Here is a 14001-nt window from a genome sequence, read left to right as displayed (position 1 = left end):
CCCTCTTGGGTTTTTTTCAAGATTTGAGTCAAGGCATCCTGCTGCCTTCCACTGACCTTTCTCACTCTGACTGGAAGCAGAGCTGGCCCCTAAGACAGATGGCAACATCCGCGGTGTCCTTTAAGTGGTTCCAGCTGCCTCGAAGTGTCCCCAGACTGCCCTCGATTTCCCACCATTAGCCTCATTTGTCTCTGTTAGATGGCAAAAGTAGGACGTTACTTCCACAGGTACAGAATACCTACACAGGACACTAAAGGAGGTTCTTAGAACCAACTATCCTAGTAACTGGTTTTCAGCCTGGAGAAACAGAGAATCTGGCTATGAGGGGTGTGGACAGGCCTATTTCAAAGAACAGGGCAAGCCCTGAGTGGCAAGAGACTGCCTGTTGATTTTCAGGACAGAGAGGCCTAGTTGACTGATTGCTGGCAGAGGAGAAGAAACTTTTAAAGAAATATGTGATCTTTAAAGGTAAACTTTACTCATTTTACCATTAGGAAAGCATTCAAGTGGTTGCTTCTGAGAAATGGGTCCGGGAATGGGCAGAGTTGGATAGGGAAGTGTTGCTTTTTGATTATATGCACATATTACATTGATAGAAATGAGTTTTTTTATTTTTGGTTTTGTTTTGTTTTTAAGAGAGAGAGAGAGCGGGGGGAAGGGTAGAGAGGAGAGAGAGAATCCCAAACAGGTTCCACCCACACTGCCATCTTGGAGTTCTATGAGGGGCTCCATCCCACCAACTGTGGGATCATGACCTGAGCTGAAATCAAGAGTCATCTCTCAGACTGAGCTACCCAGGTGCCCCTGATAGAAATGTTTTTAAAAGAGAACACTGGAGGGTGCCTTGGTGGCTCAGTTGGTTGGGCGTCCAACTTAGGCTCAGGTCATGTTTTCACCGTTTGTGGTTTGAGCCCCACATGGGGCTCTGTGCTGACAGCTCAGAGCCTGGATCCTGCTTCTGATTCTGTGTCTCCCTCTCGCTGGCCCTCCCCCACTCATGCTCTGTCGCACTCTCTCAAAAATAAATAAACATTAAAAAAATAATAAAAGAGAACACTGAGACATAAACAGTTCTTGATCTCTAGTTTCTTGCTAATAGTTAAGAAAATGAACTTCAGAATACGACTGAACAGGGTTTGAATTCTGACTCAATCCCTTCCTAGCTGACCCTGAACCTCATTTAACCTTTCCAAGCCTGGGTCCCCTCATACATAAAGTAAGGATGATGATAATATCCTCTCAGAACTGTTCAGAGTTTCAAAAGAGTTAGTGCATGATGAGAATGTTCAGCCGGGGCTGAACAGTGGTTTGAGGGTCTGACTTCAGCTCAGGTCATGATCTCACAGGTTCGTGGGTTCAAACCCCTCATCTGGCTCTCTGCTATCAGCACAGAGCCTGTTTCGGGTCCTCTGTCCCCCTCTCTCTCTGCCCCTCCCCTGCTTGCGCACACGTGCATACACACACTCTCTCTCTCTCTCTCTCTCTCTCAAAAATAAATAAAAAACATTTTTAAAAAAGAGTTTTCAACCACTCCTGGCCCATGGGAAGAGCTCAATAAATGATAGATACTATTATTATTAATCTTTCACTGCCCCCTGGACAGCTCTGAAAACACAGTGCCTCTCTCGATTCCTTGAGCCCCATAGAAGAACATGTCCTCCCCACAACAGAAACTCAGCACTTCCCCCACAGCAGCTCACTTTGTGACTCAACTTGATTTATTTTCTCCATTGCCTTTTATATAATCCCATTTCCATTTTATTTCACTGTAATATCTTTCTGAAGGACAAAGAAAGAAAAGGGAGAAATAGTGCTGAGCGTCAGGAAACTGACTGAGCCAGCCCTCCATGGGCTCCCTGGCCAATGAGCAGTTCCTGAGGATGACTTAAATCTTCACATCAAGTTTCAGGACCCCCTACCTGAGCCTGGCAACTACCCCCACCCCACTTCTCAGCAGTGAGTGCCAATGACATCCAAGTTTTGGGTATGATTCACTCAAACACAAGTCATGGATGTAGAGAGGCTTTATTCATACCTCATTCCCTTATGGCAAGAGTTTTAATGGAATTAAAACATGTTAATAGATGAGATTTGAACATCTCAAAATCATAGAATTAATTTCATTTAATTTTGATTAAATTACTAATGATCCAATCTGCTAGATGCCACCTGATGGTATCCGTTACACAAAACCCAGGTTCCACTGGCCTGACTTATGTGTCTTCTGGTCATGAAGATCTCAGGGTGACCATCTTTGGCCCTCAGGCCCCTTTTGAAACACAGGGCATTAGGGGCACCCAGAAGGCATCCCTGCCATTTTGAATCCTTCACTGTGGGCATAGCCAGTCCTCCAAAAAATTATCCTTAGGGCTATCCTTGCAGATGGAGTTGGTCAGGTCATGCGATTGCAGTCACCGGCAGGTACCTTGCTGATACCTGACCTTGCTTTCATTATTAGTTCTCCCTCTGAGTATCGATACTTCCCACCCCCATCTCATTCCCCATGGCATCTTCACATTCTGTGTGACAAAACACGGACATTTAAATCTTTCTATCAGACTGCGCTTCTTGAAAGCCAAGACCATGATTTATTCCTCTTTGTAACACCTTTGGCTACCCTGCACCTAACATGATATTTTGCACATAGGCGAACATATGTTGAATCTATACATTATGTATTGCTGATTAAAGCTTTGATTTCTGTTTAAAATACAGCTCGTTCTAGGAGAAACAACCCTTTAACGTGCTGTGAGTAATTTTCTGTGTAGTACAAATGAGAGATCTGAGAGCAGTTTTATATTCATGGGAAAGAGGAAAGAATAGGGCACTGGGTTCCTGGAGGGGGGAGGGGGCAGGGAATGTCACACAGAGGATGAAGGGTATAGATGAAACCTTTAGTGCCTGTGCCTGCTCCACAGTCTTGCTTAGGTCCCAGCCTGCCTTTGTTCTCTTCTTCCATCTCCCACAAACACCCACTGGCACAGAGCCCCTGCTAGCCTATAGAGATCCTTTGTGTAAATTAGAAAAAGGCATCCCTTCTAGACAGATGCAATCTTGCAGGTGCAGGGCTTGGCAAACAGATGGTGCCTTTGGGAAAATTAGAAAAAAAAAAAAAACAGTCCTCAGGGCACTGCCCCTGCCGCGGCACATGGCTTGACAAGCAGACCACAGGGCTATTTCAGCTGATACATGCCCCTCAGTTCCATGTAGCACAGAACCACACAATTGATGTGGTAATCATCACCACCAACAGCACCGTGTGCCCAGTGCCCTCCTAGTGCCCAGCAGCCTGTCCTGTGGGCTTCCTGTCTTGTGCCTTGTCCCAGCAGAGTCCTGTCTGATAGCTGACTTGCTGACCTCCAATAAACCAATTCTCAGTGAAGAGGAGGAAAATAACATTTAGCACCTGCTAGGTGTGTAAGGGCTGCCTTCAAGGTCTTCCCATGTGCTATCCTACCTAGTATGTCTTCATAGCAACCCTTTGAAGTAGGTTTTATTATCCCTATTTTAGTAAAAGGTGAAAGATTTATGCGATCTGAGGAGAAACCAGAGCATTATCCCTATTTTAAAGGTGAGGAAGTTGGGCCCAACCCTACTGCTCTTTGACACCAAGCCTGTTATTCCACTCCTCTCAGCCCCTGGTTCTCTTCTCCATCTCCAGGGCCTGCTGCTGCTATATGGTGCCTACCTGGCTGGCCTGACTGACCACGTCAGCTCTCCTCCTGTGAATCAGTCTTTAACCATCATGGTTGGGGTCAACCTCGTAGTAGTGGCCGCTGGGCTTCTGTTTGTGGTCACCAGATACTTGCACTCCTGGCCCAACCTGGTCTTTGGACTCACATCTGGAGGTATCTTTGTTTGCACAACCACAATCAACTGCTTCATCTTCATTCCCCAGGTATGCCCTAAGGAGAATGTGGCAGGCCAGTCCTTGTTGTCATTCCAGAGGCTTCACTGGGCATGATAAACTGCTCACTTTGTTTTCTACTGACACTTTTGGGTACCATTTCTTGGAGAGTCAGAGGAGGGCAGATTCCCAGTGAGAGCTGGCTCTCTCTGTCCTTCCTTCCTTGCTCCCCTAAAGGGGACAGCTCTGCTGCCGGTCAGCAAGGAGGGCAGGCCCTAGGGGCTGGCAGCCGCGGCAGCATGTGTCCACCCCTGACAGGCTGCCTCACGGACTTAGCCTCCAGTCAACCTCACACTCATCCCCAGTCCCCTCTTCACCTTGGTAACGTCATTTCTTTCACTAGCCTGGGAATGAGGAACCTTTCTTTCCTATCTGAGATTGCAGAATCACAGAGGAAAAACTCATTTGGGAATTTATGCAATTTAAAGTGCCTTTTCTTTCTTTTTATTAGAAGAAAATATGGATCATTTCTTTTTACAATAAGGAGAGATAAAAACTGAATAAAAATGTGTCTCATAGTATGGGGGCTAAGAAAAAATATCAAATGAGAGAGGAAGATAGAAGCAGAAATATCCAGACAGCAAAGAGAAAGAAAAGGAGTCAGAGGGAAAGGAGAAGGAATCCATAGACTCTGAAAGCGATGTTAAATTATTCATGTTATGCCCTAGGGTACCACTGAGCCACATATATCTGAGTTAATGAACTTGGCATTAGGCACCTGTCCTGTTTCACTCTATATCTCCTTTTCTTCCCCCGAGGCCTATCTCCTCCCTCTACTCCCTTTAGACCCTATCTTGATTCCCTTTGCAGCTTGAAGTTGACTATGAATGACTTCATGAGGGAGCTAACTGATAATTAAAGTGTTGACTGAGGTAGAGTTACGACTGCACTTTGGGGCATGATGGTCCGACACAGGCATAGTCTTCTTCCCTTTCGTAAATTCTCATTAAAATATTCTGCAGAATAAACAAATACGGAAAATCTGTAGCAGCAGCACTAAAAACCAAGGTTGGGTACTGCATCTGTACTAGAAACCAGGGGGGTTTTTGCTGAATCTCTATGTTATAAGAATTAGATTGAAGGAAACCATGAGAGCTCCAGCTTATTTGTCTGGGATTTGGCAGAAAAGGGCTATGAAAAACAAGGGCTGTTCCCTTCTGGGAGATGGGGAAAGGAGAGTGGGCAGGCATCTTTTGTGTAGCCCACCCCTTAGGCTTTGTGGCCAGTGTTGTTGATTGGTAACCCATCCATCCATTGCTAACCCCTTTCTTCCTTACTCACCTCCACTATATAGGCTGAAAGAGCTCAACACTTGCTTTGCCAAACTCCCTTATAACTAGTGGTACCCATGTAATAGCATTTTGAACAGTAAAGGTTTTCTGGAAGGCTTTTGAGAATGCTTTTGCTTTCCTAAAAAAGCCAGAGGCATGGCTGGCATCACCTATTCTACTTTCTTCCTACCTTGAATGTTTGTGATGTCTGGAGCTATGGCAGCCATCTTGTGACCATGAGTGAAAAGCAAAGAGAATATATATACTGTACTAGGAAACTATAGCTCTTCTCATGTAAGACTATAAATTTAGGAGGAAAGGACCTATGAAGAGATTCTGCAGTTCACAAGAATGGGACTACAAACTTCTGAAGACTTGGAGAAGCTGTCATCCTCTGAAGTAAAATAGTGTTTAGAAGAGCTCTGATCTGTCTCAGCAACAGGATTCAAAGGATACTGCCTCTTTTCAACTAAAGTGAACCATCAAGAAAAGGACATAATCTTAGATCATGAAATACTGAATAAGGATGAAAAATATTCTGTTAAACTTAATATCCCAATAAAAGCATTGAATAGACAGTTGGATATGGCAAAATATTGAATTAGTGAATTAATTTAAGGAAGCAGAAAACAAGGAGATGTTAAAAAATGAGAGGCCAGTTAAGAAAATATGGAGAACAGACCTAGGATACAATTTAGAGCTAATAAGAATCTCTGAAAGACAACAGGATTAATTAGGGACAGAAGTAATCACCAAGAACTATTAAAGGAGAGCCTTTCTGATCTAAACAAGACCTCTATCTGAAAATTCAGTGAATCTGCAACCTCCATGATATGGCCCTACTTGTATCTTCCCTCTCCACACTCACCTCTGTCCCTTTTGAAGCCTAAGTCTCGGATGCAAGACTTCCACTCTCTCTGGTGTTTGAAGCCTCAGTGGTAATCTTTAGGTACACTCCCATCACAGACATAAACATGCAGGACAAGGTTCGGTTTGGAATCTAACTTCCAGGTTTGATCTAAGCAACAAGCACCTGGTTTGTTGAAGTGGGAGTGGAAATTGAGTTATTGGGGGGTACAGGAACTGGGTGGACAGGCAGCGTCTGCCTTTCTCTTTCTGTCTCTCTGTCTCACTCCCCCTTTTCTTCCTAGCTGTCTTGAGTTTCCATTCTCTTGCTCTGTCTTTCCTCTTCTATTTTCTGTCTCATGCTTTATCTCCTCTTGAGCTGACCATGACTAAAAAAAATGCATTTTATAGTTTACTGTATTTTAGGTTTAGGAGGTAGATTCTTTTTGAAAATATAAAAGTAACTGAGGCTTGTCAGCTTTTTGTGTGCCTCTGAATTGATTTTCCCCTCTGGCCTTTGGTAGAAGAAAGATTCTCCCTGTGAGACCAGCACCGTGTATTCCCGGGAAAATAGGACGGCTGAACAAATTTGGAAAAGGTTTGTGAGGAGAGCTATATGGGGAGGGGAGGCAGCAAGGAGGTAAACTGCTGCTTGCAGCTAAACCTTCAGACTGGACTGATGGGAGGGGCTTATGGAAGGAAAGGCACAGATACCTCACGGGCGGCTAGGTGGCGCTAGAGAGCTGAGTGAAATGGCTGACGTTTCTGAAGAGGCAAGTGGACCAAAGAGCACTCTACACAGGCCCTCAGGAAATGCCTAAGTGTTTATGCCAAACACTGAAGTCATCACCAGCAATGAGCTAGCCTGTACTTTTGTGACCTGAACGTGACCCATCCTTACACACATCTCCCCCCTCCATCCCTCTGGCTCTGAGAGGCAGGTGAGTCCTGAGATAGGACATTGTTTTTTCATCTGAATCCCTGAAGTGTCTCATCTGCTCCTGAATGAAGGTATTTAGGAATTTCTACACTGCCTTATCATTATCTGTATACATCCCAGCGCCCCTACTAAATGGATGAACTTTGTAAAAGAAAACTTCCTTCATTTACTCATGAAATGAGTACTTATTAACTGCAGGAAACATGTAGCTAAACACATGGGGCCCGACCTCTGAGTCTAGTAGGAGCAGATGTGAAAGGATTTATAATATATGTGTCAGATGTTTGAGGAAGGCATGTTACGTAATGCTGAGTAAGGGGTGCCTCAGTCTGGGAACTCAGTGATACCTTTTCAGAAATTAGGGGTGTTTGGGCCCAGTCTTAAAGGAGGAATAACAGTTCACTGAGCAGACTGGGGAAGGACAGCGGGTGGCATTTTAGAGGGGGGACATCATGCCCAGGGGCAGATGTACATGAGAGAGAACAGGGTATGTTTGGAGCACCATAACACTTCTGCACTTTGCACTTAAAAAAAAAAAAAAGCGTTTATTCATTTTTGAGAAAGAGAGCATGAGTAGGAGAGGGGCAGAGAGAGAGGGAGACAGAGGATCCGAAGCAGGCTCTGTGCTGACGGTAGGGTGCCCGATGCAGGGCTCAAACTCACGAACCATGAGATCATGTCCTGAGCTGAAGTCAGACACTCAGCTGACTGAGCCACCCAGGTGCCCCTGTACCTTGCACTTTTTGAAGCACAAACTGAAACAAGGGGCGAGTAGAGGAGGTGAGAGAGGCACATGGGGTGAGCTTCTGAAGGCCCTGGTTTGCCTATTAGAAATTGAGAGTTAATCCCAATTCCTAATGTTTTAGTTTCCTATTGCTGCTGTAACAAATTACTACAAATCTAGTAGCTTAAAGCAATATAAAGTTATTATCTTAATAACCCTGGAGGTTAGAAATCTGAAACGGGTCATATTTGACTGAAATCAAGATGTCAGTAGGTGTGTGTTCCTTCTGGAAGGTCTAGGGGAGAATCTGTTTCCATGCCTTTTCCAGCTTCTAGAGGCTGCCTTCATTCTTTGACTCGTGGCTTCTTCTTCCATCTTTAGAGCCAGCAGTGTGGTGTCTTCAAATCTCTCTCTTTCTGACCTCTGCTTCTATGGTCACATCTCTTATTTGGACTCTCCTACCTTCCTCTTAGAGGGTCTCTGGTGATTACATTGGCCTTGCCCAGATAATCCCGAATAATCTTCCCTTTTCAAAAACCTTAACTCAATCACATTTACCAAATCCCTTTTGCTGTGTACAGTAACATATTCACAGGTTCCGTAGATTAGGAGGGGAACATCTTTGGGGAAGCATTATTCAGCCTACCACACCCACATAGCCCAGAGGCTGAGAAAACAAGAAAATGCTTGTCCTACCAGAGGAAGTGCCATGGAGAGGTCCTGAAATTGTGACCTGAGGGCCATTTGTAGCCATATTCCAGAAAGCCAGAAGGGTCAAGTCCTAACAACCAGGATCTCCACAGAAGAGAGGAGGATTTAGTCAAGGGGCACCCTGGCCCCACCCAGCCAGCTTAGTGTGAGACAGACCAGAAGCTCTGGAGGTGCCCTTACACCAATGTTGAGCAATTCTTCCAGCAGCCCTGCAGAGAGGAGGTGGTACAGGACAGAAAGGAAAAGCTATACTTAGCTATACTGCTAAGAAAACAAGGGGGGCCCGAGAAGGAACAGAGATACTTGCAGCACTGCTAGGGTGAGTGCTGGGAGAATAACACTGGAGGTTGGCTCTATCCACTCAAGACCATAGAGTCACCCTGTGGTGCCAGGCTCCAATAACTCCTGAGTATCAAGGTTAGCTGACAGAACCCTGGGGAAGGGGACTTTGAGAAGGGCATATAAGGGGAGGGTCCTAGCCTGACCCAGCACATATCACGCAGACCCCTGATACCATGAAGGACTCATGCTGAATCAACAGAGAATCCAAGACTTGGGTGAGAATGTATTGTAGTTGATGGCAGAATTTTAAATCCTTTCAGCTTTACCACATTTGGGTTACACTCCATAGGCAGAGCTTAATAAATGTCTGGTGAGGTAGCAAATAAATTCCAGGATCCCTGTGAGGCTACCCACAGACCCCTCAGCATCATTTCTAGAGCCAGGGTACCAAAGTGCCCAGTGTACATCACCAGGACTCTTCATTAGGAGAATTCCTTAAGGGAGAAAGAGAAGCGTTGAGCACTGTGGTCTCCCCTGGCCTTCCTGTTACCGGCATTTGCCACATGGCAACAGTATCCCAAAGGCCCTAGACAGTGCCCCTGTTTGTGAATGTTCTCTATTCCCTTCCATCCCTACTAAATTAGACCAGCCCAGGCTTCCAGATCGTTTCTCAAAACCAGTTTCTCCTGAAAAACTTTCCCTAGAACCCCCACGTTAACAGTCTCTGTCTTCATCAGCTGTGCTTGAGGACATGCGGTGTGGCACGGTGCCCTGCTTACAGCTGTGGCTGGGCTGCTAACTAGCTGGAGGGCCTTGAGAGGTCATACTCCTTCTGAGTCTTTCCTCACTTGTCAAGTAAAAAGGACAGTCAGATCTCAGACCTAATGTTCTATCATTTCTATGGATTTTTATTGACATTTGTGGTTTTCTATCTGGATGAGACTTGATTATTGACTTGGGTTAGAAGTCTTCCAGCAGGAGCAGTAAGTACACCATTATTACTCCAAAAATGAGAATAATTAAGAACAGATACTTACCACCAAAAGCAGTTTCATTTGAAACATATAACGTTTAGATTGCTTAATCCTATTAGAGCTCCTAAATTCTGGCTTGAGAATATGGCTCTAGAAATATATTTCAACTCTGGTTTGCCTTGACCAGTCCACTAACAGGCAGGTAGACGGGGCAAGCTGAGATTATTCAATTTTATCTACTTGTCAGCTTCTTTCTTTGGCATTTTTTAAACCAATAATGACCTCAACATTCTCTATACTTTCTGTCATTACCGTTTATGAACTTGCCAGAGTAAAGTACATTTTGAGGAGAGAATAGTTTACACATATGTACATATCTGTGACACTGTAATTCCTTGATATTTTTGAAAAAGAGTGAGAGAATGTGTTTCTGGGAGTGTAACTAAATAAATAACATGTGTTCTTTTATTTAACAGCTGAAACAGTGGAAGGCATTTGAAGAGGAAAACCAAACAATCAGACGCATGGCCAAATATTTCAGCACTCCCAGCAAAAGCTTCCATATGCAGTATGGTGAGGAGCAGAATTGCCACACTAGAGGAGAGAAAAACTCCATGGACAGACTCCTCACAGAAGTAAGCTAGACCCCTGCCTGGTGGATTCTCTGTCAGGAAGAACTCCAGTCATGCAGTGGTGGGCCCCAGAGGTCTCATTGCTAACATTCTTTCTTAGCCCTCTGTTCCCCCACTTCCTAGCCACGTCCACTTCCCTCAGCCCCAGGCAAAAAAAAAACAGAAAACAAAAACAGCATTTCCCCAGGGACCCACCCATTGCAGACACTCAGCTTACCCACCACATTCATTCATCGGCCTAGTGTGTGCCAGGCATTGTGCAAAGTGCCGATGAACTAAACAAATATAGTCCCTAGCCTCATGGATCTCAGGCTATTGGAGGAAATCAATGTTGATCAAGTAAATGTATAATTATAAATTGTGATAAGAATTATGAAGGAAGAAATAAGAGTGGTAAGACAGAATAATGGGTAGTGAGGGTAAGGGAACCTAATTAAAATGTTCAGAAAAGACGCTCTTAGCTGAGAGCTGAAGGTTAAGTACAGGTGCAGGGAAAAACATTCCAAGCAGGGGAACAGTGTTGTAAAGGCCATGAGTCGTAGTGGATCCTACCTTTTTCTGTATGACACATTCTCTCTTAGAGTAGTGCCCTCATTTCCAAGATCTTATGAGGCCCATTACTGTCCTTTCCAGGTTTGAACTAGAGATTGCAATCATTTTACCAACCCAGAAAGTCAAAAAGTGTCTAAAGATGGGGTAGAGGGCTTATTTGTTTGTTTATTTATTTGCTCAAGATTTTATTTTTAAGTAATCTCTACACCCAATGTGAGGCTTGAACTCACAACCCTGAGATCAAGAGTTGCAGGGACAGAGAACTTAATGGGGCCTCTAAATATCATAGTAGCACCAAGGGAGGACTGGGCAAACCCAAGCCCTTTTTCCTTCTGTTCTTGAGCCAGGCTTGGCACCTCTCCCAGAATCGGGCAGTGTAATGTGTGCTTGAAGAAAGCACCTGGAAAAGCTTGAGGCTGCACTGCCCCGGAAAGGAGACACGGGACCCAGAGGAATTAGTTTTTTGCTCTAACAAAATTATATTTCATATTATTTTCAGTACAGAACATACCTGAGTAGGTGCTGTGTGGGAAACTACACTTGTTTGTAACTGGACTGACACCTGGGTCTCAGCTGTCCCTGAGTGAGAGGATGGTGTGATGGGGACCCAAGAAACACAACCAGGGAAGGGATTAATGGCCGCCAGCACCTGCTGCCTGTGCTTCTCTGTTCCCTCCCTCCACACTCTTGGTTTGGAACTTTTCAATCCATCAGAGTAATACCTCTCCATATTTTTACTATTTATGAGGCATTCAGGACTTTATTTCAAAGCCAGATTTCTTCCTACCTGGCAAGGGAGTAGCATTGCCTTTGATACTCTGTGAGGTCTTCAAAGAAGCATTTTTTGTCCAGCTAAACAGAAGGCTAGAAACTTGGCGAGAACATCCAGGATGGTTTTTATTCACAATCAGCTAATGTTGGAACAGCCAAGTGGCCTGACTCTTTAGCCTTATGGTAATTTGTGACGTGCTTTTTGTATTTCTGCCACACTACCCTGTTTCCCACGCAGTAACTGAATCTGCTCTTTCCAAAAAGATGTCTTGAGTCTGCGGAGGGAGGGCCCTAATAGAAAGCAGATGCAGAGGCAGTAAAAATCCTGGCCTCCTCCCCTCAGTGCCCTACACCTGGAACATCTTTCCCAGAACAGGCCTGAGAACAAGTATCCTGTCCCCAGGCCTCTTCACAAGCCCAGAGAGCTTCCAGTATCTGAATCTCCAGTTCCAGCACTGCCTGGTCGATAAACACAAGTATCCCTCCCGCCTCCACATGTGCACAGACCCCTACTCCAAGCTTCTTGGTTGCAGGTCCCTCTTACGCAGCCCCATCTGTCACCTCATGTCCTCCTCTTACTTTCCTACAGTCTTCTCACTCTTGCCCCCCTTGACTGTATGGCTAGAGGTCCCCCAGAGGCTGTTTGAGCAGCATGCATCACTGACTTGCCAGGTTGTGGAAAGACCAGCAGACAGAACCTTCTCAGAGGCTGAAGGACCTCCCTTCTACACACTACAGCAGAGGAAATTCACCTACTAGTTTACTTTCTTGAACCATAGAAACAAGAGTGTGACTCCATTTCTCCTTATGGCCTGCACCCTATGGAACACACCTGTGGATGTTTTGCTTCCCCAGATATGCCAAAAGCAATAATTAATAAGTTCATTTAAATGTAGCTGCCATGGTAGGTCAGATTTTGGCCTCACAATGGCAGTGCCTCACACCATGCCTTTAATTAGTATGTAGCCGTGGAGAAGACAGAGCCCCACTTCCTTTTCTGGAACAAGGGAAATTTACTGTTTAGGCTGACGTTTCTAAATCTGTCACCAGCCAGCTTCAGATGTTTGGTTTGCTGGGAGAAAAGTATTCCTCCCAACTCAATGTTTACCCTGTTTTTCTACACTCAAAGAAATTTATGGATAAGGCACAAAAAGTCAGCATTCAGAGTTTACTTGCTGGGGTAGCTGTCATCAGCTGGTGGCTTCCCCCTACCTGTGGGGGAGTAGAGACCTCCTGAAGGTAGTATCAGAATGTGCCTGGTGGGCTTCAGGGGGAGGGGATGGTGAGGAGGAAGAGGGTTGGGGTCCCTTCTGTGCAGCCAGCTTAGTCACACCTGTGAGATCCTCAGAGAGATATCTGGCACCACCCAGATATCATGAAGAGCCTGAATGAATGTCGCCTTGTTACTCATCTACTCCGCTCCTGGTGAGTCCTTGAGTCATCTACTTGCCCAGCTACACCCCTGCCTTACCACTCTGCAGGTGAGCACAGGGAGGATGGGAAGGCAGGCACTCAGCTGCGAATCCTTTCTGCTTATTCACCAGTTACTCACTGATCCTGGACTCTCTCTGGATGATAAAAGAAGTAGACTAACCCAGGATGAAACTGGAGTACCAATATTCGGAAAATCACCCTCCTGCTTATAAGTAGGGAACAGGAGGTCTGCTCAGAGTTGCTGCCAGAGGGCTGTTGCTGGACTCGTTTACTTAAGTTGCTTCTCCCTTAAAGGGTCACTTCTGGGCAACTCTCCCATATCAACTTGAGGAAAAAAACCACCAGTTCAGTCCATAGGCAACTTGTTTCAGGGAGCCTAAAGAAAGTAAGTATTCTTCTATTTGTAGGGCGTAGTATACGGACGTCCAGATGCTCACCCTCAGCTTTTAAAGAAGATAGCAATAAAGAGGCAGTATTTTGGTATTTGGACAAACACTTCCTAGAATTCAGTGTTTGTGTTATTACCCCCCAAACCCTCGACCATCATCTGCCCCATCAGCTCTCTTTTGTGCTCTGCTGCCTTTGAACATCAGAAATTTCATCAGGTGGACATAGGTCTGAGCTAGACGATCACCTGCTGTACCACCAGAGGATGCTCGGGGCACACCCTCCACCACCCCTCCCTCCCACTTCACGGCCCCTGATCTTGCCACTAGAACGGGCACGCCTCTGCAGCTCTCAACTGCCAGCTCTCCTGGGAATACCCTGTTGACCAACTAACAGCCATGCAGCAGGTAGGCAGCTCAGCAGTGGAACTGCCCCAGTCTGATTCATCTTCTGGGCTCCATTCTAGATCTACTAAATCAAGCTGTCAGGGATTTGGTCCCAACTATTCTCTTTAAACAACACATAACAAAATAAAAAGCTTCTTTAATAATTCTGGTGCCTGCATTTCTT

The 14001-nt window shown here is 45.2% G+C and overlaps 1 protein-coding gene across 4 annotated transcripts in view; it reads left to right on the top strand.

Moving 5' to 3' along the window:
* GPR156 (G protein-coupled receptor 156) overlaps window positions 1-14001 on the top strand; it is a 123782-nt gene that overhangs the window by 106082 nt on the left and 3699 nt on the right. For 2 of the 4 annotated variants that reach the window (XM_019448480.2, XM_053903416.1), the window contains 2 exons: window positions 3662-3898; window positions 10132-10290. In XM_019448480.2, the coding sequence (XP_019304025.2) occupies window positions 3662-3898; window positions 10132-10290 (396 nt within the window). The remainder of the gene's footprint in view (window positions 1-3661; window positions 3899-10131; window positions 10291-14001) is intronic. The other 2 variants (XM_019448481.2, XM_019448482.2) reach the window with 1 other exon arrangement.

The sequence above is a fragment of the Panthera pardus genome, unplaced genomic scaffold (genome assembly GCF_024362965.1).
Source record: "Panthera pardus isolate Hobbes unplaced genomic scaffold, ASM2436296v1 HiC_scaffold_16, whole genome shotgun sequence".
Taxonomy (NCBI): domain Eukaryota; kingdom Metazoa; phylum Chordata; class Mammalia; order Carnivora; family Felidae; genus Panthera; species Panthera pardus.
The sequence above is the reverse complement of the archived record's forward strand: the minus strand, read 5'-3'. Positions and strand labels throughout refer to the sequence as shown.